Raw genomic sequence first — 26,982 nt, 5'->3', positions numbered from 1 at the left:
CAGATTTATTGAGGCAAAAGGCTCTTGCAGACTAGAAAAAAAGTAAATAACCACACTAGCAGAAGTCAGTGGAATGATGTCTGCTAGTGAAACAGGACCTCCCCCCTCGCCAAAACTGCTCTGGAGAGACAAGATAAGTCCCTGGACAGCATGCAGGGGGAAGAAGACAGGAGATTGCTCCATCAGGCAAGCAGAATGCAACCCTTAACTTTAAAGTGCCACAGGACATGTCTGAAATTTTACTGCAGTTGTTGCTTTACTGCTCTTGTGTTATTTGAGATGAGTAAAGCAGCATATCCTCCAACATTTCTCTGATGAAAATAGGGACATCCCATTCCATAATGGTAATTTTACTATTCATACACCACACATCTTACTGGGTTGCCCTAGCCACTCTGAGCAGCTTCCAACATATATAAAAACATAATCAAACATTAAACTTTTTTTTTTTTTTTTAAACTTTCCTATACAGGATTGCCTTCAGATGGCTTGGGGGTTGGATAACTCCACACCCTCCAACATTTATCCAAGGAAAATAGGGACATCCTAAGGAAAAGTGGGACATTCTGGGATCAAATCAGAAACCGGGATCGCTTCTCTAAATCAGGGACGTCACTGGAAAATAGGGACACTTGGAGGGTCTGAAGCAACAGTGGCAAATGCTAAGCAGAACAACTCTATCCAGCTATTGTTATAACCTTTAATTTTTAAAAGTGTTCAGTACCTGTGGCTGCAGCAGAAGCAGGGAAGCTTTGGATGCTCAGAAGAGTTATTGAACCGAGGAAGCCTGCATTTTACAAACTCAACATGAAATAGTGTCAAAAGACACTCCTTTTGTATATCTGAAGAATATCTTGTGTATCTGAATATTTTGTGTATCTGAAGAAGCGTGCATGCACACGAAAGCTCATACCAAGAACAAACTTAGTTGGTCTCTAAGGTGCTACTGGAAGGGATTTTTTATTTTATTTTTATCCTTTTTTAAATTCTTCATTCTTAGGCTGCAGTCTTAAACATACTTACCTGGGAATTAGGCTCACTGGACAGAATGAGTCTTAATTTCAAACAAGCATTGATAGGGACTGAAATGTTAATGCTGCTTTCATTATGTTCCAGTTAATGTGTGCTGGATCAGCAAACCGGGATCAAGTGGTAGACAACATGACCGTGGAAGGCACTTTGAGGCAAAATGGTGGTGAAATTATAGAAGCAGGGGGCTGGGGAGGTATATGTGGAAAAGTACAGGCATTAGGCTTTAGAAATGCTTTTCTTTTTTGCAAGTAGGATGTTTATTAAATTATACACATATAATTCAGATTTTACTGAGCTATGCCATTGGGGGGGAGTTGCATATTTTAATGCTCTGCAGTATATAAAACCTTGTGCACGTACAAAGGAGCATGTCAGGGAGAAGAGTCCTAGTCTAGCCTTCTCAATGACACAATCACTTTTGTATGTACCACTCTGGCATGCAAAATGCTAGTTTTGCCCTGCAGATGTTAGTGGGCTTCAGATGCTGTCATCCCCAGCCAGCATGGTCAATAATTAGGGGAACTAGGAGATGAAGTCTAGCAAATCTGGAGGGCCATAGCTGCACCAGCCCTGGCTTAATAAATAAGCCTCCCTCCTGATAAAAATTGGCTATGAGAGCCCGTACAGAATATATTACACCCCCGCCCCCGCCCCTAACCAAGACCATAGAAAACATTTTGACTCCTGATGCTTGTTATAGACCAGGGCTAGGGAACCTCTGACCCTCCAGATGTTGCTCCATCATCCCCAGCTAGTCTGGCCAATGGGACTCAGGGCTGATGGGAGTTGTATTCCAACAACGCCTGGAGAGCCACAGGTCCAACAGACCTGGCCTACAGGATCCTGCTTTGGAGCATTTAAAGGCACCAGAATGATTAACAATGGAGCGGTCAAGGAGAAGATGTGAATGGCCTTTGTAGGATCAAGGCCAGGAAAGTAAGCGTTTGCCAGATCTATTTCATGAGTCCATCGATACAAGCTGCCAAGGCTGGGGTGAAAGCCAATTAATAGGTGCAGCAGAGCCAAACAGCCGATCCAGCAGCAGAAAAAGGATGCCAGTGTTAGATAATAAGTAAGGGCTTGCAAGGGAAGAGCAGCCTGGGGAAACCAACCCCAGAAAGCAGGAGTTTGGCGTCAAAGACTCATAGGATGGTGCACACAGAGGGTTTATAAAGCAGGCAGGGAGATTTGAACTTGAATTTACAGAAGGTGAATCCCGGGATTCTTGGGGAGTAGCCTCGGGGAACCTGCTTTGCTTTTGCCAGCCTGAAATGTGTCATTGAACTCTGATATTGCCTCTTGCTTATTTCAACCATGTCTTCGTGCACCATCCGGAGTTTCCTGAAAGGTTTCTGTGGGAAGATTAAACTTGGCTGTCCAAAGTGGGAAGTCAACGCACACCAGTAGCTTCACATGTACAATGGTTCCCAGACACACTTCAATAATAATAATGATAATTTATTATTTGTACCCTGCCCATCTGGCTGGGTCTCCCCAGCCACTCTGGGCGGCTTCCATCAAACATTAAAATACATTTAAAATATCACAGTTTAAAAACTTCCCTAAACAGGGCTGCCTTCAGGTTTTTTCTGAATGTCAGGTAGTTGTTTATTCCCTTGACTTCTGATGGGAGGGCGTTCCACAGGGCGGGCGCCACTACCGAGAAGGCCCTCTGCCTGGTTCCCTGTAGTTTTGCTTCTCGCAGTGAGGGAACCGACAGAAGGCCCTCGGCACTGGATCTCAGTGTCCGGGCTGAATGATCAATAACAGCTCTGTTTTAGGAGGAACACTCTGGGGGTTGATGCTGCCCCCACCCCTGAAGCATCTGCCACCTGTGGCAGGTGCTGCTTTCTGGCTAACGGTAGGGCTGGCCCTGTACAGCTATAACATACAGCTCAGAACATATCCATGGCTTTGTGATAGCTGTACAAAGGGTGGGCTCACCCATGAGACAAGGTGAAGCAACTGCCTCAAGCAGTAGGATCTACAGGGGCAGCCAGTCAATCTTTCTCTCCCCCCCCCCTTATTCCTGAAGTAAATCTTCTCTCGCCCCTTCTTCCCTGGTGGGGAGGGGGATGCCATTTTGGGATGTGCCTCAGGTGCCAAAATGTCTTGGGCCGGTCCTGGCTGTATGCTACCTCCAGGCATCAGTCTCCGGATACCATTCACCTGTAGGCTTTCCAGGTGCACCTGGCTGCCCTCTGTAATAATAATAATAATAATAATAATTTAGGTAGGTAACAGGATACTGGGATTGAGATTATCACTGTAGTCATTTGGCTACAATTAAACAATGTATGGGCTTTAACGCTTTGTGTGATTTATTGTTTCATTCATTAACAATTTGGGGCCAGGTCACCCACGAGATCGCCTTCGCTCAACTGCCTCGATTGGCAAAATTGGCACAACTATAGGTGACACATAATACTCATTCCACACAGGGGTGTCTTACCCATAGAGGCTAGTGGTGTGGAGGGCGCCAAGTTCTGGAGGGCGCCAGGGAAGAGGCGGAGGCTGGACGCGGCGCTTCCCGGCATCAGCTCGCCGCCCTCGCCCGTCTCCGCCGTGCTGCGCCGAAGCAGCGCCGTGCCCGGAGCCACTGTCTGCCATGGCCACCACGGCACGAAGCATCCAGCTGAGCTGGGAGGTGCTGCATCCACCCTGCCGGAGGAGCCGCCCTCCCTAAAAAAAGGTTGACAACTCTGGGAAACAGGGTGTGTGTGTGTGTGTGTGTGTGTGCCGGAGAGTTTTGCACCACAGCGCCGGATATGCTTAAGACAGCCCTGATTCCACATTTGTTAGAACTCAGCTGTTTAGTGTGGCAGTGCCTACACTTTGGAACTCCCTGCCTATTGAGATCAAGCAGCTGCCCTTCACTGTACTTTTTTGGGCGCCTGTTAAAAACATTCTTGTTTAGACAAGCCTGTCCAGACACTTAGAAAGTTGAGGCAATCTTAATCTGTTTTAGTATTTTAACGTTTGTGTATTTTAAAATAGGGTTGTGAATTTTTTCTTGATTTTCTTGTATCTTTTTGTAAACCACTTTGAGAGTTTCTTTGTTTACAAATGGTGTATAAATTTTATTAAACACACAAACACATGTGTTTTTATACTATACACTCCCCTATGAACCTCATTTCAAGGGCGACATATTAACGTGATGAATGAATTAATGTTTTTATGCATGCACACGAAAGCTCATACCAAGAACAAACTCAGTTGGTCTCTAAGGTGCTACTGGAAAGAATTTTCTATTTTGTTTCGAATGTTTTTATGTCAAACTTCTTGTGGGCAAATGTAAACAGTATACATCTTTTATACCTACTAAATTAAATATTTTTTTCTTTGCACATGTACATATGTACGCAAATAGGCTGCCGCACGGCCAGAATTTCCCGGACACATAAGGGATTCGCCCTTCGAAAACAGCACCCGGAAGGCTTTCCCGACAATCGGTTACAATGTCCGTGAAAACCCGGGCGTATGGTAACCCATGTTTTTTTGGGGTGAATTTCCTAAAAATTACTGTATCTCAAATACTTCATTTTTGAAATATGGCAACCCTGATTATACAAAATGCATCACGTGCTAAAAAAAATACTGTTCTCTAATTTTAGCCAATTGGAAGCGGGCGGCCCCTTGGAGGTACGGAATGAGCTCCACGTGGTCTTCGCCGTCGCCCCGCCCCCTCCTCCCTGCTCGCCAGGCTCCTCCCCTTCCCTGCCTTACTTCCCCCGGCTTTTCTGCCTCGTAACGTAACGCGTCACTCGGCGCCAGCGCTCCGCCACTCTTTTTCATTTTTTTTTAACTTATCGCGCCGCGGATTGGGCCGCCTAGGCCCCACCCTTCCCCACCTCGCGCCTGCGCAGCTCCTCTCCCGTTCCCTCAGAGGAAGCGTTCGGCGATGGAGGACGGCGGCGGCGGAGGCAGCAGCAGTTGCCAGAGGCGGTCTCAGTCTGGGGGAGGGCCGGGCCCCGGCGGCGGGGACGACAAGCCGGCGGCACTGTGGAGCAAGGACAAGAAGGACCCCAACGCCTCGGTGGGGGACAAGGAGCAGGAGCTGGTGAGCGCTGCGCCGGAGGGAGCCGAGCTGAGTCACCGCCAGGCCCGGAGCCGGGAGTTAGCGGGGACGGACGTCGCCTCGGCGGCGCGTGACGTCGGGCCCCGATCTCGCGAGGGGGCGGATGGGCCACATAAATAAACACCCCGCAACCTCCCCCCCCTCCCGCGCGCAGTTAATTCCCTTGTGGGCAGCGATGGGTTCCGACCTGCTGTGATGGCCAGGAAACATAGCTGTCAACTTTTCCCTATTTTTAAGGGAAATTCCCATATTCTAAATAGGATTCCTTGCAAGAAAAGGGAAAAGTTGACAGCTATGCCAGGGAAAGGTCAGCTCCGGAATGTGGGAAGAGGCGAAGCAGCATGTGCAGAGAGAGCTCTGTGGCAAGCCTGCTGCTTCTGAGCATGTGCAGAGTTCCGCACAGAGCGGAACATTTTTGGGGGAGGGTGTGGTGGTTTGCCTCTGGCGGCCACAGCTGGACTTAGCGGGATGTGGTTTTCATCCCTCTTTCCTCCCCTCTCCAGTTTTTAGTGTGTGATGTTTATATTGTGCTTTTACAGCTTTTTTTGTTTTGAGCCGCCTAGAGTGACTGGGGCAACCCAGTCTGATGGGCGACAAACAAACAAATAAAAATAATTAGGGTTGTTTCTGCGGGCACTCACAACCTACGTTTTCCTGGTATGCCAAATGAGACCACTTGCTCAGTGAAGCTAGTAGCTGCTTAGGTGAGGTAATAAAAATGCTAATGACAATAATTAGTGCTACGTATTTGGCAATACTTTTGGATGGGTTATGACTGCCACGGTAAGAAGTGGGCTTGCCCGCCCTCTGCTGAGAATATGATTGGAAGGCCCTCCTTCTCTCCCTAGGGGCAGGAAGGTTGTATCTGGGCATATGTACCTGAGTGGGTGTGTTAAGAGTTTAGGATCTGATGGTTTCTTCCTAGGTGAGCAAAATGAAAATGGGTTAGATATGGCATTATTCCTTAATAGGAAAGGGAATTGCACAGAATTAAGACTGGTCCTTCATCTAACTTAAATGAAAGCCCCCTCAAGTTGGTAGTCAATCTAGGTCAGTGCTGGCGACAAATCTGTTTAACTAACTTCCTAGGTGTTTTAGGCAGTCTCAGTGCTTCCTGTCACTTCCCCCCTTTTCTGAAAGTGTTTATCAGCAGTTTTGCCTAGCAGCTGAGGATCTTTTGGGCTGGGAGAAAGTGAGCACCCCCTCCCACTGCATATTGCTGCAAACATCAGTTGCACTTCAGAGCAACTGAAAGATCTACAGTAGTTGATTTTCTAGTACAGGAGGAGAAAATTTTGCATGGGGGGTGCTGTTCCTGCCCCCTGCACGTATTGGTAGAGTGTGCAGAAGCTCGCCCCTGTTCTGCCCTGTTCCGGGTCCAAAAGGATCCGCACATCATCAATTGGACATGTGCAAAATGGTCGCCAACAGTACAGATTTTCCAAGAGGCCTGAAGTTTCACATCTTTCCTTCATTCCTTACAGTCTGAAGAAGACAAACAGTTACAGGATGAGCTGGAGATGCTTGTGGAGCGCTTGGGGGTAAGTTCCCTGTTCTTGACTGGGAGCATGTGGAAGTTAAATAGTAAAGCATTATGCTTCTCTACATCAGTAGTACAGATCACTGTGTGGTGCAGTCACTCTCTGGAAAGGTAGAGTGCATGGTGGAGTCTGCAGGCTGTGTTGGTAACAGTCCTCATTCTCCCCACTCCACCTCCACCAGTCAAAACAATTTCTCTTCTCTTCTCCCAGGCCTTTGGCTAATTAAACAATGTATGGCCTTTGAAATTGTGTGTGGGGTTTGTTTGTTTGCTAGCTACTATATTCTGTATTTTAATGTTTTGTAAATCGCCCTGTGATCCTCAGATGAAGGGTGGCATAGAAATTTAATTCATAATAAAAAAATGAAATATACAAATTAGATCAAGTAGTAGCACTGAAAATGAAGCATCACAGAATAAATGCTCAGGTAAGGAACAATTTATGTAGACGTCATCAGTAGATAAAATTAGCTTTTGCTACATGTTGAAAGCTTCAGCAAATTAAAAGGTATAATCATCCTGTTACCTACAATTTCAGATAAGGCACCTCGTATTCCATATGTGTGGTATTGTTACAAAAAAAAAAAAGCTTTCCCTGGTGCCACTTGCGTCACCGGAGAGCAGGTTCTTAAGAAGGTTATTTGGTGCAAAAAGTTACCTGTGTCTGTTTCCAGTACTGAGCTCTGTATGTGGGTTTCTGGTGGCAAAGATGTGTGTTGACTCACATTGACACTTATTAGATATAAAGAGGCGGTCTTGGAAGTGGTGTTTGGGTGTTGTTGTTTGATTCCCTCCCACTCCTGATAGCAACTGATTTTATTGTAGGAGCATGACACCGCTCTCTATCGACCTGCTCTGGAAGAGCTGCGCAGGCAGATCCGCTCTTCCACAACCTCCATGACTTCTGTACCCAAACCCCTGAAGTTTCTGCGGCCACATTATGGCAAGCTGAAGGAGATCTATGAGGCTATGGCTGCTGGGGAGAACAAGGTATGTAACATTGTTTGGCCTGAGAAAGTGTTAGATGTCATATCAAGTCTTGCTTTCATCTCTCCCAGCACTGCAAGAGCAAATGTGGATTGCAAGTGCATTATATTTATTTGAAAAGAGAGAAGGAAGCCCTTCTGGTATGGATTGCAAGCCCACTTCCTATCTTTGCAGTGGGAGGACTAGTATTTAGTGGAGTTGGTGCTGTTGTTTGTTCTTCGGAAAGAAGTGAACAACCTTTACCTTGAAGCATTGTGCCTTAGGTATTTGGTTGGCCCCTATGGGAACGGAGTACTGGATTAGATGCAGCTTTGGTCTGATTCAGCAAGACACTTTCTTATATTTTGAACTGAGGAAGATGCAAATTATAATATTATTTTCAGTTCTGTCGTACTTCAATTTCGTACCAGCCATATTCATGGTTGACCATATGATGCATCTCTAACACTTGCTTTCTGCCCACAGCGATTTGCAGCTGACATAATATCAGTTTTGGCCATGACAATGAGTGGAGAGCGAGAGTGTCTGAAGTACCGGCTGGTAGGATCCCAGGAACCCTTGGCCTCGTGGGGGCATGAATATGTCAGGTAAGCAACAAATTGGGATATCTGACTTTACTGAAACTCTGGGGTGTATTTTTTTTTGTATTTTAATTATTATTAACTGAAACGCCACCTTCTGGGTAACTCCAGGAGGCAAGCATAAGGTTCCCAGGTGATCTCCCATCCAGGAACTAGGTGGACCAGCTTAGCTTCCACAGTATTGCTTCATCAAATTCTTATAGCAGCTCTGTGCTGTTTTCCATTGCCAAGAGCTTTTATCGGCTCAAAGAGTTATTTATTTAATTAATTAATTATAAAATGTATACATTGCATGATTGTAAAACACACACACCCAAAAGCGGTTTATGAAAAGATAAGACAATAAAATTAAGATAAATTTACGCTACTTTAAAATGTACAAAAGCTAAAATGCTAAAGCAGATTAAAATTACCTGAACCTTCTAAGCACCTGGGAATCTTTTTAGCAGGTGCCAGAAAGTGTAAAAGGAAGGCATTTGCTTGATCTCAATAGGCAGGGAGTTCCAAAGAGTAGGTGCCACCACACTAAACAACATGAATTTTTATAATAATATTTGTTATTATTATTGCTATTGCTATAACTTTATTGGCAATTTTGCTTCATTTGCAGCCTGCTTTGAGAACAGCTGGTCAAACGTAGGTTATAAATCCTGCCAGAAAAGAGATGAATAAATACTGTTTCTGTTTTGACTCTTCCCCCCGCTTCTCCCTCTACAGACACTTGGCTGGTGAGGTGGCCAAGGAATGGCAAGAAATAGATGAGGCAGACAAGACCCAGAAGGACTCTCTTCTGACCCTAGTGAAGGAGATCGTGCCATACAACATGGCACACAATGCAGAGCACGAGGCCTGTGACTTGCTTATGGAGATTGAGCAGATGGACATGCTGGAGGAATATATTGATGACAACGCCTATGCGAAAGTCTGCCTCTATCTGACAAGGTGAGGGAACTGTGGTGTTTGGTTCTGTGGGGTGTGTGTGTGTGAACTGCTCTGTGGGGCTAGGATGGAGACTTGGGCTTAAGGAAGTTTGTGTTTTCAGAACCTTCTTGTCTCCACAGACTGGTTTAAATATTGAGTGGAGGACAGCAATAATGAGATCTAGTTCTTTGGCTTGGTAACATAGAGGATACCTAATTTTTAAATAAAATCTATGGAACTAAGAAAGCCGGCCTGTGGATCTTGAGGTGTAACTGCATGAGAGGCACCTGGTATGCCAACAAATAATTAGCCAAGACCCTGTAGGATCACACAGAAGGACTTGGAAAATGAAGGGGAGCAGCCTGATGAAGAGTGGCGGGTATAGTATATTTGCAGGTATAGAGGAGGCCACAGAAGAACAATCTGAAAAACAGCAGCTGAGGGCTAAAAGGAGATGAGGTTGTGCAGAATGGGAAGTGTAAAGGGTTAAGAGAGTACAAGATGGAGAGCTTTCAAAGTGGAGGTATTGTTCTGTTACTTCACAGCCAGCTGATCTTTGCATTCCAGCTTTATGATTCTGACTGCAGGGCACTTCAAACGAAGGCTGGAACCACATGGGCTAACTTGTGTTTCCAAATGTCTGCCCATCTCTCCACCTTTGCAATGTATCATTTGGTAGGGGACAATTTACAGGACTAAAATGGCAGTTGGAGGAGGGGGTTTAACCCTTGCTTACCTCTTTTCCTGTGCAATTCATTCTATTCTCTACAGTTGAGCTTTCAAGTCTCTGTTGGCAATAAAATCCCAATGGGGGACTTGTGGAAAGGTGATGGATGGAGGCAGGGTAAAATGCCTTTCTCCCATTCACTGTTTCACCCTCTTGTAAATTGTGCCATCACCCCCTTGCAGTGGAAAATTCACAGATAAACAATAGGAAATGTAAGTTGGCAGATAATGTGGAGCTTTGGCCTTGAGTGTCTGCAGAGTGAATTGATCTCTTGTCTTGGCTCACAGAACTGAAGTTCTTGTTGAATATTCACTGTGGTGTAGCTAATCCATCTTTAAGTTAAGTGTTTTATTGTCACAATTTGAACTGGGATGCCCCTTGAGTCTGGTAACACTTAAAAAAGGCGGATCTTATTTACTAGCTGTTGAGATTTCTGGCTGCTTCCAACAATGGGTGTGTGTGTGTGTGATGACAAATATTTAGCTGTGCATACAGGTACTGTGTCCCCCCGAATGTTGTAGTGTTTGCCTTCTCATCCATTACTGAGGAAAGGGTTTGCCCACCATGTTGATACCACCCAAACTTCATCATCTCCCTCCCTGTCTCTTGCAGCTGTGTTAGCTATGTCCCTGAGCCGGAAAACTCTGCCCTCCTCCGCTGTGCCCTCAGCATCTTCCGAAAATTCAATCGCTACCCAGAAGCCCTGCGCCTGGCTCTCATGCTGAATGACATGGAACTGGCAGAGAACATCTTCATCTCCTGCAAAGATGTGTATGTGGGGACCTTGTCTAGGGCTGGGTGTTGTCACAGAGGTCCAAGTTGTTGGAGGAAAAGGAGAGCAGATAAGTAGTGAGAAGGCCAGATACCCAGATGCAGTGAGCAAGGCTGGTGTGGTTATATTCACTTAAATCACAGGTCAGGGCGGGGAATGGCCTTAGAATTTATAAGCAAGGAGTGGATGAACTGCACCCCACAGGCCGCATCTGGGTTCTCAAAATGTTTTCTGTGACCCTACCAAAGTTTTCATTTGGTTTTTTTAATTACCCTTTTTTTTTGCTGACCGCTGACATTCGTCCCCTGCTGTGCTTTTGTGATGCCAAAACGTTCCCCTCAAAGTTCCTCCAGAATTTGATTTTAAAATTAAAAATTGGCCATGACCACTTAAACTGGCCACACTTGAAAGGTCATAGTTTAATGGTAGAGCAACTGATTTGCATGCAGAAATTCACTTGTTCCATTCCTGGCATCTCCATGATGTCTTAAATACACCAATTACTTGCTCTACCCCTAGTCTATAGTTCTTTTGTTGGCTGAAAGCTAGGAAGATACTAGTGAGGTTTCTGCAAGCCTTGTTATGTGAGGAATGGAATGTTGCATGCACGGTTCCTTGTGCTAATATGTTTGCATTTTCTGCCCTTTACTGCAGGGTTGTTCAAAAGCAAATGGCCTTCATGCTGGGTCGCCATGGAGTCTTTCTGGAGCTAAGTGAGGATGTAGAAGAGTATGAGGATCTCACAGAAATCATGTCTAATGTCCAACTCAACAGCAACTTTCTGGCCCTAGCCAGGGAGGTGAGTGCCCTGCAGACTGCTATGAGCTCACACTCATGGATGGAAATGACCATTGGATCATGTAGGGGAGCAGTTGTCTCTGGTGATTTGCGGAAGACACATTTAGAATGGAGCGTATTGGTGAACATTGATTGGAAATACCAAATTTATTAGAGATGTCTGGGGATGCTTAATGAGGCAGTGAGGTCTACTTTAACAGAAAACCATGTGAAACTTTGTTTCCTTTGTCTTTTGCAAACAGAAATTGAAATTTATTGTTCTTGCCTCATATTGCCTCATAGGCTATTCAGTTATTCCCTCTGACTAGAGGTGTGTTACTTGAGAGACCACCTTATCCCTTAAACTCCCAATAGATTGCTGTGATCCATGGGAGAGTTTCTCCTGCAAGTTTCAAAGGTCTTCAGAGTAACTCAGAGCAGGGCTTTTAGTGTGGCTTACCCTGTTCTGTGGAATAATATTATTTGTTTTATGTTCTTAGCTATTTTCAATGTACATCACCTTGGAAGGGTTGTTTAGAAGGCAGTTAATAAATTGAGGATAATAATAATGGTAATGATAATAATAATAATTTATTACCATGGGTTGCAGTGTTGTGTGGGCTGGGCTGGGATGCAGATTTCAACTTCAGGGACCCAAGCTCATTAGAGGCAGAAATCTTTCTTCTCAATCCTTTTTACATACCTTGGTCTCTAGATTGGAGGTTTTGCTGTGGTGTCCTGGGGAGGAAGAGAAGGCTAAGACAGGCTTGCAAGTAGGTCACCTGCACTGCAGAGCGACGGGTTAAAGGACTGACAACTTGGGAGATCAAGCGAAAGTTTGCTTGGGTAGAGTGGGGTGGGCTGATCTGAAGCATGGTTTCTGAAAAATGGCATTCAGCCTTTTTTGCAAAATGTGTATCATGGCAACTGATTGGTCCACAGTGGAGATGAGCTATACAGTGGTACCTTGATTCTCGAACATAATTCGTTCTAGGAGTCTGTTCAACTCCCAAAATGGTTTGAAAACCAAGGTGCGGCTTGTGATTGGCTGCAGGAGCTTCCTGCACTCAATCGGAAGCCGTGTTAGGCGTTCAGCTTCCGAAAAATGTTTGCAAACCAGAACAATTACTTCTGGGTTTGCGGCGTTCAGGAGCCGATTTGTTCGGGAGCCCAAGCCATTCGAGTACTGAGGTACCACTGTAATGCTTTCCTGTAAAGTTAGGAAAGCCATGTTATGATGCTGTGGCATCGTATGGCTAAGAATAATAACCTCTTCTTTTCCTTCCAGCTGGACATCATGGAGCCAAAAGTGCCAGATGATATTTACAAAACCCATCTTGAAAACAACCGTAAGTGTTCTATTCAGAGCAGTGGGGTAGCCATCCAGGCAGCTTCCTCAGGGTCCTGATGGCACAACCAAAGTTTATTCAAGTTACAGTAAAGGAATTTCACTTATAAAGTAAATAATAATGGTTTCATGCTATGTTACATATCTATTAGATATTAAATGTCATACAAAGTACATGCTAATGTGCATATTTTCATTTGTATACAGCTGTTGTCTTTAGGCACTCAAAGCAGCTTATATACCAATATCTATAGCATATTGAGACTGATAATTCTCGATCATCATAGCAATTTCTAAAATTCACACATTGTAATATGTAGCACCTACATCATCAAATCAGTGAGCTTTTATCAGAGCTAGAAGAGGCCTTATGAAATAGGCACGCTTCTGAAGCTCTTAGTAGAGTGGGCCTGGCAAACTTCCCTTGGGAGGGAATTCCACCACACAGCTATCACTGCTGAAACGGCTCTGTTCTTAATTAGAGGCTAACTGTAAGCAGATAGTCTGGTTGAGTTTAGCTATTGCTACTGTTCATTGAGTTTATACCCTGCCCTTCCTCCCAAAGAAGCCCAGGATGGCAAACACACCCATAATTTAAAAAGAAAAACAGTCTACTCCAAAATAGTTAAAAACATTTAAAAGCAGATTCAGTTACTCCATCCAGTGATCTTGGGGTTTTCAGGAATAATATTATTAAGCTGCCAACTGTTGCTTGCTGTATTTTTTTTTAAAATAAATTTATTAAACTTTTTTAAACAACAACAAACAACTAAAACAAATACAAAAAAGACAATACAACCATAAAAAAGAAAAAGAAAACCTATAATACTATCATTAACTTCTATCCTTTACATTGTATCTTGACTTCCTCTCATCTCCCCTTCCTGCGTTCTTTGTCAATCATCTTTAGTAATTTCTTTACATCTTAAAAAATCTTATTTTACCATATACAAAAAATCATTAATCGTCTCTTATGTCTTTACTCATTCTCTCACAGTTCCTAAACACTTAACCATACTCTAAATCTACAGTCCAGCTTTTCTTCCAAATTATATCAAGTTTTCAATTGTACAACAATTTTTAAGATACAATTTAAATTTCCAACTGCTGCTTGCTGTAATATTTGCACATTTATTTTGTGACGATTGTGGGTTTGGAATAAAACAAACTTAAGAATTAACTATAGGCAGTGGTGGCACCTGGAGCAATGCCTGCATAGTTCTCAGGGATGATCTGGTATTGTTAAATGTAAGAGCTGGGGTGTTCCAAACTTTTCAAGGGTAGTCCACTTGCAAGGTATTATGATAGTCCAAGCTGATAAATAAGTAGTTCTGCCTGAGCTCTTAGGCTTACCAAATCAACAAAATGCTGAGTCTTGTCTTCATTGTTGCATGCAGTTTTCTATGTTAAGCAATCATTCAGCTAGAAAGTGTAGGTGTCTTTAATAGCTGGTGACTGCTCATCTTGCAAAAATGCTGTCTTTCCTTGACTGCCACGTGAGATGAATGGGAGAAGTGTGAATGCAGTGCTGGCTGCGAGGAGGACCTGTTTGAGTAGTTCTAGGCTGACACTGGAGTATGTCATCCTCAACTGGCTCCCTCTTGTGTGTTCTGCTCCTTCAGGGTTTGGCGGCAGCGGCTCTCAAGTGGATTCGGCTCGCATGAACTTGGCCTCGTCCTTTGTTAACGGTTTTGTGAATGCTGCTTTTGGGCAGGACAAGCTGCTGACAGATGACGGCAACAAGTGGCTGTACAAGAACAAGGACCATGGTGAGTCGGAAGAGGAGCAGGCAGCCGCTGGTCTGCTTGGGAGAACATTGTGGGGGTGGGGGGGATGGTGGTTGGAGAGCTCTCCTCTACTATTTTTCTGTGGCAGAATTTGACTGAATGACCTTGACAAGGGCCTGGTGATAATTTTGTATGTTATACTTTCTAACTTGGCGCTCTTGGCCAAGGACTTCATTGCTGAGGTTTGAATCTGGAGTTAATTCTCTTGGCTGTTATGTGCTTGGTACATTTCGTTCATTGGTACTGGGAGTGCTGCATGTGTGACATTCGCCCAGTTAAATTGGTTGCTTCATGCCAAAGTAGGGGTGAGGGGTTAGCCACTTTTGTTTTGTTTCATATTTCATTCGTGGCATCTGCATGGATAGGTGGCCCAGGAATTGCTTTTAATTATAGATCAATCTGCCATAAAGCAGAGGGTGGGAAGCAATTTTTTACAAAGAAATGTGTGCATAGGTGTGGAACCATCCCCTGCTTTGTCTCCCCGTCCTTTGTCACATCAGGCACTTTACTTCCCCAGCCTGGATCTCTGAATGTGGTGGGTGATGGTGCCTCACACCTTTTCATTTTAAGACTTGGGACCCCTCCCCCTACTTTATATGTGAATAGGAAAGGCATAAACGAACAAGATTGCTGCTGCCTTGTCAAGATTGCTCACTCCAACCCAGGCGTGAGCCATTTCCCCCCCTGGGTTAGTTCTTCAAAGTGTGAAATCCTCACCATTTGATGTGGGGTTGGTTTGACTTTGCACAGCTGAGAGTATTTGAGTTAGATCATGTGTCATCTGAAAGACATCACTGTGCCAAAGTCTCTTGATGTGAAACACCTAGCTTTGAAATAAGGGCTAGCCTCTTGACCTTTAAGGCTCTTTGACTTTAACACGTTCTCTGAAAGCCTGGAATATTTTTGGTTACTGCTATCATCTGTTCAGCAGCTTTTGCCATAGCTGCTTGCCCCTCCTAGTTATCCTGAACCCCTTTCTTCTTCTTCCCCAATGTAAGTTCCCGTAACCGCAACGAGACATGCACCCTCTCATTCTCTTATAAGAGTGCATCTTCATCCTAAGAAGCTTTTACATCTATTTTATAGGGATGCTGAGCGCTGCAGCCTCGCTGGGGATGATCCTGTTGTGGGATGTGGATGGGGGACTTACACAGATTGACAAGTACCTGTATTCCTCAGAAGACTACATCAAGGTGGGTGACCTTCCTTTCAGCCTGAGTGTTAACTGCTCACAGCAATCCAGTCATATCGAAATAACAAGACAGACTCTTCTTAAGAGTATAGGAAGTTTCTTTACACTGAGACCACTAGTCCCATCTATCTGCGTATTGACTCTACTCATTATCAGGTTGGCATGTGAGGCGTCCGAGTTACAGGAACTTCATTCTTTAACATAATGCCACCCTCCAGATAGTTTAACCCTTTTAGCTTACTAGATACTGTATAGGCTTGTCATGGCATGCGTTGTACTTGACAGTGCCTCCCCACTTCCTATTTTGTGTCTTATAGTCGGGGGCTCTTCTGGCTTGTGGTATCGTGAACTCTGGCGTGAGGAACGAGTGTGACCCTGCCCTTGCGTTGCTCTCGGACTATGTCCTGCACAATAGCAACACCATGAGGATAGGCGCCATCTTTGGGTGAGGACCTGCTTAGGCTTCCATTTCCTTCTCCGCAGAGCATCGCATATATCACTCTTAAGTGACATGGTATTCTCTTGCAGGCTGGGGTTGGCGTATGCTGGCTCCAATCGAGAAGATGTCCTGACCTTGCTGCTTCCTGTAATGGGAGATTCCAAGTCCAACATGGAGGTGAGGGAGCAGCACCACAGCCATCTTGCGCTTGGGTCAGCTGCTTGCCCAGGGGTGGATGGGTGGGGCTGTGTTTTTCATGGAGTGTAGAAGGCAATTAGATGCAGAGTTTCTGTGCTCTAGCTTGGAGTTTGTCTTTGTGTGAATGGCTGAGGGCCATTTAGTTGACTCAGACTTTTATGTTGTAATATTGGGGTGTGTTCTTCCCAGAGTCCAAAACAGAATGTTGGATCTAAAAGCTAAGTAACCTAGTAAAAGCCTGTTGGTCTAACCTGTTGATAATGAGGAGGCAGGTGGGCCAAGACCTCTCCAAGTGACCATGGGAAGGGGGAGGTTCATATCCCAATGCCCTCAGCATGTCGCCCAGCAAAATCAAATTTTGATAGGAAGTTAGTACAACTTTAAAGATGCACAGGACTCCACAAGCATCCCTGTGGAGAGCCTTCTGCTTGACTCTCTTGGCTTGGAAGGATTAGTGAAGAGGTTTATCCATTTCTTAAGTTTGCAGAAACACAGACCCTGAAGTGTGGATGTCTTCGCAACCCACTTAAACATGTTTGCCATGCAGCAGGCAGTGGGCAAACAATGCTCAAGGCCAGCCTAGGAGTTGTGTAACCTTGAGGTTCTGAATGCCCAATATATGTCAAGTCTAGGTTTGAAAGATGATCTTGACACTCTTCTTCTCACGTGGAATGGGTCAAGAGTTCTTGGCTACCTGAAATCCCATCTGTAGTGGTTTGTTCAGGGGCACAGCAAAGCTATATAAACCTTGAGGAAACCAGGGAATGCTGAACCCGTGAAATGATGTGTTTCCTAGTTTCCACTGCTCAGTCCAGTAATTTGTGACTGGTTTTAATGGTTGCTTCAGACCTTACCCTGATAGATTGGCGGCTATCACTTTGAAAAAGGAGAAAGTTGCCATGCATATTCTTCCCTTTGTGTGCTGCAGGCGAATATCAATGAGCAGGTGTTTCAGTGATTTGGCTCTTGGGAAGTAGCACTGCTTTGCAGGAATCTGGTGGATAACTTTCCCTCTGTGTTCTCCTTCAGGATGCTGCTTACAATACACCTCTGAATTCCAGTTGTTGAGAACCATGGGTGGGGGGGAGGGCTGTTGCGCTCAGGTCCTGCTTTGGGGCTTCCCACAGGCATCTGGTTGGCCACTGTGAAAACAGGGTGCTGTAGGCATAGCCGAGCCAGTGGCCTGATCTAGCAGGCCCTTCTTGTCTTTTCCAGCTGCAAGGATTTTGGTGTGACACTATTGTTCTCCCCAGGTGGCCGGTGTGACAGCCCTGGCTTGCGGAATGATTGCTGTGGGCTCATGCAATGGAGATGTTACCTCCACCATCCTCCAAACCATCATGGAGAAATCTGAGACGGAGCTGAAGGACACTTATGCCAGATGGCTACCTCTTGGCTTGGGCTTGAACCACCTTGGTAAGCACATTCACTATAGCCAGATCTGTGGGTGTCAGGCATGCACGTGTACTGAGGAGGAAGGGTCTCTGGTCAGTATTTCGGGCTTCTCTTGAGCTGCTGTTGTGATATTTCCTACAGGAAAGGGTGAGGCCATTGAAGCAATCCTGGCAGCACTGCAGGTCGTGTCGGAGCCCTTCCGCAGCTTTGCCAACACGCTGGTAGACATCTGTGCCTATGCAGGTGAGTCTGGGCTCAGCGTTGTTCTGGCTGCTTGTGGAGAGAACTGGGTGTTGGAGGCCCCAGTCCCATTTTACTCATGGTCTTGGATTTTTCCTCCAGGATCCGGCAATGTGCTGAAGGTGCAACAGCTTCTCCACATCTGTAGTGAGCATTTTGACTCCAAAGAGAAGGAAGAAGAGAAAGAGAAGAAAGAGAAAAAGGACAAGGAGAAAAAAGAGAACTCTGCCGACATGGGGGCCCATCAGGTAGGGTAAAGGTTCCAGGTCTGAGAAAAGACGAGAGGCCCCCCCCCCTCAGATGCTGTGAGTGGGATAACAGGAGCTGGTGGGCAAGGCAAACATGTGGCACCTGCTGTGTGCGCAGAGGTTCCCAGGCTCAATCCCTGGCATTTTTACTCAAAACAACAAATAGCCAATGATGGGAAAGAGCCTCTGCCTGAGACCCTGGAAAGCCACTGCCTGTCGGAACTGATTCAACTTGGTTGGTCAAACAGTTTGGCCTTGGTATAAGGTTGATTCCTGTACTCCCAACCTAGACAGATGGGCTGACAGCTGCATAGACAAAGGTGATTTTGCACCTAGGCATTGGGATTAACTGTGCAACAAGACAAAAAAAAAGTCTGGTTAAACAATTATAAATTGTTGCCTTGGGTTTGTGCTTGAAATGAAACCACCAACTTAGTGATATGTTCAGAAATGATGAAAAAATAAATCCTGAACAAATGTCATGGGTTATTTGCTTGTAGGGTTGTAGAATTGTATATGCATGGTAACAATCAACACCAAAAGCTGGTCTTAAAGTGCAGTTTTGGTTGTACCAGCCCAGAAGTGTGGGTCCTTGTTCCTAACTGAGAAGAAATTGCTGATAATTTGCAGCTGGTTATAGTGTCCTCAATTACAGTCATACCTCGGGTTACGAACGCTGCGGGTTGCACGTTTTCGGGTTGCGGACCGCATCGAAGTACCAGAATGGGTTACTTCCAGGTTTTGGTGCTCGTGCATGCGCAGAACCACAAAAAGATGTGCACAGAAGCACTGAATGGCGTCGCCATGTGTGTGCACGCAGACGCGACGCTGCAGGTTGCGAACGTGCCTCCTGCACGGATCATGTTTGCAACCCGAGGTATGACTGTATGTCCTTTCCTCATCTTGAAATCAGCACAAGGGTGCTTTTTCACTCCATGGAGTATTTGAAAGCACTTGGTCATGGTTGTAGGAATATAGGAAGCTGCATTATACTGGATGTTGACACTTACTGGCAGTGACTCCAGGATTTGAAACTAGGGACACTACCAGCCCTAGTTGGGAGATACCATGGATTGAGCTTGTTTGTAAACAGGTGCTTTACCACTGAGCCATAGCCTTTCTTCAAAATACTAGCTGCTAATATTTTATTGCCCAATTGGATGGTGTCGCCTTCCTGTTTGGCGAAATGTGATTTAATTCTGCTAGTCATGGGGAGGGCCATATGGGGCACTGAAGACTCTCCCCTATCAACAGAAGCTCCTCCTTGGGACCCAATACTATGTGGTGTGTTGCCTATGTAACCTTTAAGGCTGAGATTCTCTGCATATTGCATTGCATATTGCAACTTGCGTGTTTGTGCAACTGTGGAATAAAGAGTCCTGAATGGACAGCAACGAGCCAGAACTGGACTGACAGATTTGACTGTCAAGTTAGTACTAGCCTGGGAAACATTTTTTCTTTCTTACTCTCACAATAAAAAGCTCTGGGGCAGTCTTACGGTGGCCTTGCTTGAGGAAGTTGGGAAGTTAGCTTTAGGGAAAATGTGTTTCATCCATGTCACAAGGTATCCTGTGGTTTCAGAATTTGTATTTCCGTCTGCAGGGTGTAGCGGTACTGGGGATTGCACTCATCGCTATGGGGGAAGAGATTGGGGCCGAGATGGCTCTGCGCACCTTCGGTCACTTGGTGAGTAGGATGGTGTGGGGGAAATGATCTCTCCATTTAGGGGCAAATATTGCCACTTGGGATCCAGTGTGCAGCCAGGGATCGTTCTGTGTCATTGGCCAGCCCTGCTGTAGTCTGAACTGAAAAACAGAATAATCTTGCCTGCTGTTCCAACCCCTTGTCTAAATTCCTTTCTCAGTGGAGCCAAGTTTGCCACAATTTTGAAATAGTTTTGTAGGACTAATGGAAATGAGAGAAGACATCCAGGATTACAAGCCATATTCTTCATTTAGCCCTACAAATAAGGGATTGGTTTGCTCTTAAATTTGAGCAGCACCTACCATTAAGTCATGACAAGGGAAATACTGTTCGTTGGAAGGGTGGGGTAGAGGACAGAGCACCTTTTGACAAAAAAAAATCTGTCTTGTGTGAATAATGCAGATCAGGCTAGGTCTCTGGAAAGTCCCTAGTTGCCTAGGAATGTATTGCTTCAACATGCCTTTTTTTGGTGTTTGTGTGTAATACAGCTAGATGTATTAAGTCTACCCTGAGAGAAGAATTCTGAACTGGAAATGTGTCTCCTAAGGGACTGCACTGACACTGGGGAACAAAGTGAAAGTCTGTCCTATCCCGTTCATTGCCTGCAAGTTCCAAGATCTACATTCCATGTGTTCCAAAACATTTCTTGGCCCTGGTTCAGATCACAATTTATACAGGCTTGCTGGGTGGTCTGCACTCTGGTGCACCACTATAAAGGGAGGGTGACCTCAGCCAAGGAAATACTACTGCTGCTGCCCCTATGAGCTGCACTGCTCTCATCCCTGATCTGCCAGCCGTATGCAGGGTGTGAGCTGTGAACCTAAATGAACATTGCATTCCTGAGAATTTAGCAGGGGCAGGAGTTGCAGTTTGAAACTACAAAGCTTTGCATCTAACAGATTGTCGAGACTTTAGCTTTGCTTTCTCTCTGGATAAACTGGATGGTTGCTACATATTGTCTGTGTGAAGCCCTTCTGCAAAGAGTTTGGAGTTACTTTTTGTTACTCTGGCAGCTGGTGGATGCTCTGATGCCTCTTGGACTGCTGCTGCAACCCTCAGAAGGGCCGCACTTTTGTCTTTGGTTGTATGTGTCAGAGTGTGCATAGTGCTCTGCATCCTGGCCTCAGTGGCCTAACCTTCTCCTCTTCCTTCTACAGTTGCGGTATGGGGAACCCACTCTTCGCCGAGCTGTCCCCTTAGCCCTGGCCCTCATCTCTGTGTCTAACCCCCGTCTCAACATCCTCGACACCCTCAGCAAGTTTTCCCATGATGCTGACCCAGAAGTGTCCTACAACTCTATCTTTGCCATGGGCATGGTAGGCAGCGGTAAGCACGTCCAGAATCTTGGGTGACTGTGCAGGCCATGGGCCAATGGGGAATCCCTGCAGTTGGTCTGAAATGCCTTCTGACGATCCAGAATGCTCTGGTGTTTAGAATACAGCATTGACAAGTGCAGAGGAGAGGTTGGATTCATGCAGGCACAGTCTTCGATTGCTTGGGGGAAAGACCTGGAGAGGCGGGAATTTAGGTGGCTATAGGGAGGCGGGGACTTGCAGTCTTGGCAACTGATCCATGGGGCAAGACCAGCCAGGGAGGAGCTGTTGTGCTCATTAGGCCTGACAACCCACCCAGTCTGTGCAGATCGTGTTCTTGCTGATAAAGAGTTAACTCCAACTTTGAATGGTGTGATTTACTGCCGGCTCACTTCTGACACAGTGTTAAGTCTATTTCAGAGAAAGTATTTTTTGGCACTTTAAAAACCTAAGAATTTATTTTTGCACAGCATCACAGGAAGCTGCTGTACACATGGTCAGACCATTGGCTCATCTGGCTTGGTCTTGTCTGCTCTGGCTGGCAGTGATGCTGCAGGGTTTCAGGTGGCGGTCTCTCCTGGCCATACCTGCAGATGCTGGGCTCTTGCATGTGAAAACAAACTAAAATGAAAACAAACTGCAAAAATGGGGACCTCAGTGCCCCTGTATACATCCACTCTAGTGTTTCTTCTCCCCCATTAAACATGAGTTAAAATATGTGCAATAACAAAGCTAAAATCTTTTGGATCTTTCTGCGATGGGAGATTAAGGGCTGTACCTCCCTGCAGGCCCCTTTACATGCCCTAAGTTGCACTCCCTGTGGAGCCTCCCCGTGCATACCTTTTCATTTTGTCTAGTCCCCCTTGCTCGCAACTGCAGTCCCCTGTCCTACCCAGAAAGTGATTGTGGGAGCTTGGCCTTTTTCGCTTTAGTTGCTTCCTGATCCCTCCTTTCCGGACCCCACAGGTACCAATAATGCCCGCCTGGCTGCGATGCTTCGACAGTTGGCACAGTATCATGCCAAGGATCCCAATAACCTCTTCATGGTGCGGTTGGCCCAGGTAAGTGGCTCAGCTTAAACTCTGCCCCAAGCTAATGGGAAGTATTGTTAACTTTAGAGTTGTTAAACAGCTAGATGAACATACCAAATATTATTATTAGGCTGTATCTGTGATTAACATTCTCAGCAGAAATAGTGACTTTTGATGAGACCTGAAATTTAGCATAGGTGGGTTTTTGTTCTGCTTTTGTACTGTGCCACTATTCCTAGGCAGAGATTTCACAGCAGCAGGACTATGTTAGGGTTGCTAATGGGCTTGCTTTGAAGTACGGCTGCAGGGTTTTGCAGCAGTGGCGGAAGGGGGGCTGCAGAGGTGTGTGTTCAGGGGTGTCTGTATAGGATTGTTGTGTGTTTTGCTGTGCTGATTTTCATTCCCCTTGGTGTGCTTCCATCCCCACTAAATGTTACCAGAAGACAGGTGCATTTTTTTCTCAAAGGAGAGAAATGTATTTGAAAAACCCCCCATCTAAGTTTTGCCTCCGTCGTGTTGTTTTCCGAATAATATTTTTCCAGTGCTGTCAGTGCCCGTGGCATTTTAAAGACTAACTGCAAGAAAAGGCAGTAAAATAATAATAGTGCATCAAGGCAGTCTGTGACTTGTAAAAAACTATGCAGATTGGGCAGATTTACACTATTTTTGCACTGTGTAATCTGCTTCTGCTTGTCATTGGGTGGAGCAAGGGGCTGTGCAGAACACCAAAGACCCTGCTCTGAATCATGCGGACCATGTTCAGCTACACCCTTCCGTCTTTCAAGATTTCCACAAGCATTGCCCATGCATCAAGCGCTCATAGGATCATGCTGCATTTGCAACCCTGAATGGGAGTTTAGGGGGATGTATAGAAAAGAGCAATTAGAAATCAAGCAGCTTGCTGATGATACAACCTTGATGGCAGAAAGTGAGGAGGAATTAAAGAACCTTTTAATGAGGGTGAAACAGGAGAGCGCAAAATATGGTCTGAAGCTCAACATCAAAAAAACTAAGATCATGGCCACTGGTCCCATCACCTCCTGGCAAATAGAAGGGGAAGAAATGGAGGCAGTGAGAGATTTCACTTTCTTGGGTTCCATGATCACTGCAGATGGTGACAGCAGCCACGAAATTAGAAGACGCCTGCTTCTTGGGAGAAAAGCAATGACAAACCTAGACAGCATCTTAAAAAGCAAAGACATCACCTTGCGGACAAAGGTCCGTATAGTTAAAGCCATGGTTTTCTCTGTAGTAACGTACGGAAGTGAGAGCTGGACCATCAAGAAGACTGGTCACCAAAGAATTGATGCTTTTGAATTATGGTGCTGGAGGAGACTCTTGAGAGTCCCATGGACTGCAAAATCAAACCTATCCATTCTTAAAGAAATCAGCCCTGAGTGCTCACTAGAAGGACAGATCCTGAAGTTGAGGCTCCAGTACTTTGGCCACCTCATGAGAAGAGAAGACTCCCTAGAAAAGACCCTGATGTTGGGAAAGATGGAGGGCACAAGGAGAGGGGGACGACAGAGGATGAGATGGTTGGACAGTGTTCTCGAAGCGACTGGCATGAGTTTGGCCAAACTGCGAGAAGCAGTGAAGGATAGGCGTGCCTGGTGTGCTCTGGTCCATGGGGTCACGAAGAGTCGGGAACGACTGAACAACAACAACAACAACAAAAATATAATAATGATGCAATATAGTACTGCACAAAAGCTTTTCAGTCTGTGAAAATTATTTGGAGTCTTGGGACTTGCATTTCCAAACAGTCCCTGCTGTGACCTGTATCTCTGTCATGGTGAGGAGGGTTATCTTTCTGTAGAAGGAAGGAAAGCAAGGAGAGAGGGTGGAGGGAAAGGGAGCAGGTCTGCAGGGGTTGGTGAAGCACCACCAGCGGGTACTCGGAGCAGATCTATGGTAGCAGTTTGTAATGATAATGCGTACACGCTGCTGACTTCTTACACTCCTTACATAGTGACAACAAGTCCCGAATAGCCAAATGTTTGGTATTTATTAAATGTTAGGTTTATATCCCACATTTCAGGTGAATGAACCTCAAGACTGCTTGTGAGTGGTCCTTTGGTCTCAGCCATGGATTTCCCCATCACCAATATATTTTCTGCTTGCTATGCAGGGCCTGACACACCTTGGGAAAGGGACCCTCACTCTCTGTCCTTACCACAGTGATCGGCAGCTCATGAGCCAGGTAGCTGTGGCAGGCTTGTTGACTGTGCTGGTGTCCTTCCTGGATGTCCGTAACAGTAAGTATTGCCCCCTGGAGTTGGGGAGTATAATTGGCTGGCCCCTCTAATGGTGAACTCTGGAATTAATTACTTTTCAGTGCTTAAGAGACTATTTCATTTTTACTGGAGACAGGTGCCATCATTAAATGTTTTTGGCCCCTGTTTGCAGCCATCATTCAGATGTGAACAGTTGAGAGTAAGTGGAGGAGTTCTAGATGTCTAATTCTGGAACTCCTTTCCTCTAGAGATCCACATAGCTGCAAGGGAGAAGCCTTAGTACACAAGATCCTAAATTCAGTGCTCCTAGAATTCTCCTTTCTCTTTAGCCTGAGATCCTGGAGAGCTTTCGTCAGTCAGGCTTGACAGTTATCCAGTTCGGTGGGTCATTGTTCTGACATACATAAAGGATTCCTTCGTATGTGTCTGAGCCTAGGCTTCTGGGCCATAATCCTGCTTCGGTTTTGTACTGGAGTATAGATGACAAAGTGCAAAATTCATATACCCAGTGGCAGTAGAGAATAGCACATGCACATTTAAATTGCCACTTGGAGAAAGACAGAGAAATATGGTAAATGCTATCTTTTGTCTTTTGCTGAGAAGAGCTTGCTTGGCTGATGAGGACCATGTACTTTTTGTGTTCTAGTTAAATAAAAAGTGAGAAAGTGCTGTTGATGATCAAAGGAAGATAATGATATTTCTGTTCTATATTACTGTGCATCAAAATGGTGGTTGAATCAATAGATAGACTATATTTTTTAAAAAATGTGGTTCATTGATCCCCAGAATTTGTCTCTGCCTTCTACTAGTGAACAGATCTAATCAAGTATGAGAGCACCATTGGATTGAATAAGGGAAACTTCCTTAGTGGACCAGTCTCTGCAAGCCTTGACTTATGTTTTCCTTTCTCTTCTAGTAATTTTGGGGAAGTCCCACTATGTACTGTATGGCCTTGTGGCTGCCATGCAGCCACGCATGCTTGTTACCTTTGACGAGGAGTTGCGCCCCCTGCCAGTGTCTGTGAGAGTGGGGCAGGTAAGTAGGCTCTGAACAGTAGCTGGGAGGGTCCCTGCTTTGCTTGGGGATCCCATGGGGCACTGGACTTCGGCTGTTCATGGGTTACTATGGGTAGGCTTCGTGGAGAATGGGGATCTGGGGCTCTTTTGTTTCCTGGCTTCCCTGAAGGCTTGATTGGGGCTAAGGAAACCCTGGACCAGAGGGTTGGGGGAGCAACTTCCCTGTTCACTAGCACTAACCTCTGGCCTTCCTCTCAGGCGGTGGATGTGGTGGGCCAGGCAGGCAAACCGAAGACTATCACTGGCTTCCAGACCCACACAACACCAGTGCTGCTGGCCCATGGTGAGCGGGCAGAGCTGGCCACAGAGGAGCACTTGCCAGTGACACCCATTCTGGAGGGCTTTGTTATTCTTCGCAAGAATCCCAACTATGATGTCTGAATTGCCTGAGGTTTTGGGGTGGGGTGGGAGTGGGAAGTATGATGCGGCACTGTGAGGAGGGACTAGCCTCCTCCATCTTTTTTGTTACAGAAGGAGCTCTTCTTAGGAAAATAAATTGACCGGAGTTAATTTGGCTTCCCGTTTGTTCTGTTCTGATCTTCCTATCTGTAGAACGGAGGTAACCAGAAATCCCTTGGTCTTTACTTAGGAATAGGGAAGGTAGGTTGTAAACTGGTTGGGATGCCTGTAGTCTTCCAGGAGCAACCTGGACACTGTTATTAAGAGGTTTGTGTAGCTGACATCTATCGATGACTGAACAAAGTGTCTCATATTTATCACTACACTTGAAAAGGGCAAGGAGAACTTGGGTGGTTTTGACAGCTGGAAAACTATTTGGCGAAGATTGTAATGCTTGAAAAGAAAGGATTCCCTCGAGAACACAGGCTACAGAGGTCTATAGATTACAACAAAACTGGGCAGAGGGCTGAAGGCCCCTAGCCATTGGAAGATTCCAAGTCTTATCTGTGTCCTATCCTGTCCCCCTGCTTTGATTACAGGGTCACTCCACGTTGCCAGCATGCCTTCTAGCTTGGTGGTAAGCGCAGGTCTTTAAAAATGCAAGACTCTTGCAGAAATTGTTCTGCTGTGGCTCCCACACTACCCAGGATTAATTCACAGAATATTGTCACATCCTTCCAGACCAATAAAGTGGCTGCATTTCTCTAGTAAAGAAAGGCAGCAGTTCAAGTGAAGGATGCAGTTTTTCATTCACTTTGTTTTCTAATATGAATAAACAAAGAGATAGAATGGCAGAATCACATTTCCAGCCACGGAAAAGTATTTGGGGCTGAGGACCTGGAAGAAACAAGGGGAGACCATGTATGCGCGAGCTATTAAACGGCTGCAATCTTTTGTGTGCTAGATATGAACTCAAGGGAAACTTCATTTGAAAATCATATGGTGCTGCTGTGCTAT

General features: G+C 45.5%; 1 protein-coding gene across 1 annotated transcript; it reads left to right on the top strand.

Moving 5' to 3' along the window:
- The first annotated feature begins 4,936 nt into the window (after positions 1–4,936).
- Positions 4,937–26,141, top strand: PSMD2 (proteasome 26S subunit, non-ATPase 2). The gene is made up of 21 exons (XM_033150790.1): positions 4,937–5,095; positions 6,598–6,654; positions 7,479–7,643; positions 8,106–8,227; positions 8,939–9,163; positions 10,482–10,640; positions 11,296–11,440; positions 12,707–12,767; positions 14,389–14,535; positions 15,640–15,746; positions 16,063–16,190; positions 16,274–16,361; positions 17,636–17,798; positions 17,919–18,020; positions 18,120–18,265; positions 19,868–19,951; positions 21,127–21,295; positions 22,249–22,343; positions 24,445–24,571; positions 25,467–25,585; positions 25,825–26,141. The coding sequence occupies exons 1-21, from the start codon at positions 4,937–4,939 to the stop codon at positions 26,005–26,007; spliced, it is 2,751 nt and encodes a 916-aa protein (XP_033006681.1). The 3' UTR covers positions 26,008–26,141.
- Positions 26,142–26,982: the final 841 nt, after the last annotated feature.

Source organism: Lacerta agilis, chromosome 5 (assembly GCF_009819535.1).
Source record: "Lacerta agilis isolate rLacAgi1 chromosome 5, rLacAgi1.pri, whole genome shotgun sequence".
NCBI classification, from domain to species: Eukaryota; Metazoa; Chordata; class Lepidosauria; order Squamata; family Lacertidae; genus Lacerta; species Lacerta agilis.
This window is presented reverse-complemented; position numbering and strand designations above follow the sequence as displayed.

Excerpts from the sequence above, each read along its gene's own strand:
- PSMD2 (XM_033150790.1), top strand. The coding sequence starts at position 4,937 with ATGGAGGACGGCGGCGGCGGAGGCAGCAGCAGTTGCCAGAGGCGGTCT. Across the intron at positions 6,655-7,478 it reads TGCTTGTGGAGCGCTTGGGG|GAGCATGACACCGCTCTCTA; the intron begins GTAAGTTCCCTG and ends ATTTTATTGTAG. Across the intron at positions 21,296-22,248 it reads CATGGGCATGGTAGGCAGCG|GTACCAATAATGCCCGCCTG; the intron begins GTAAGCACGTCC and ends CGGACCCCACAG.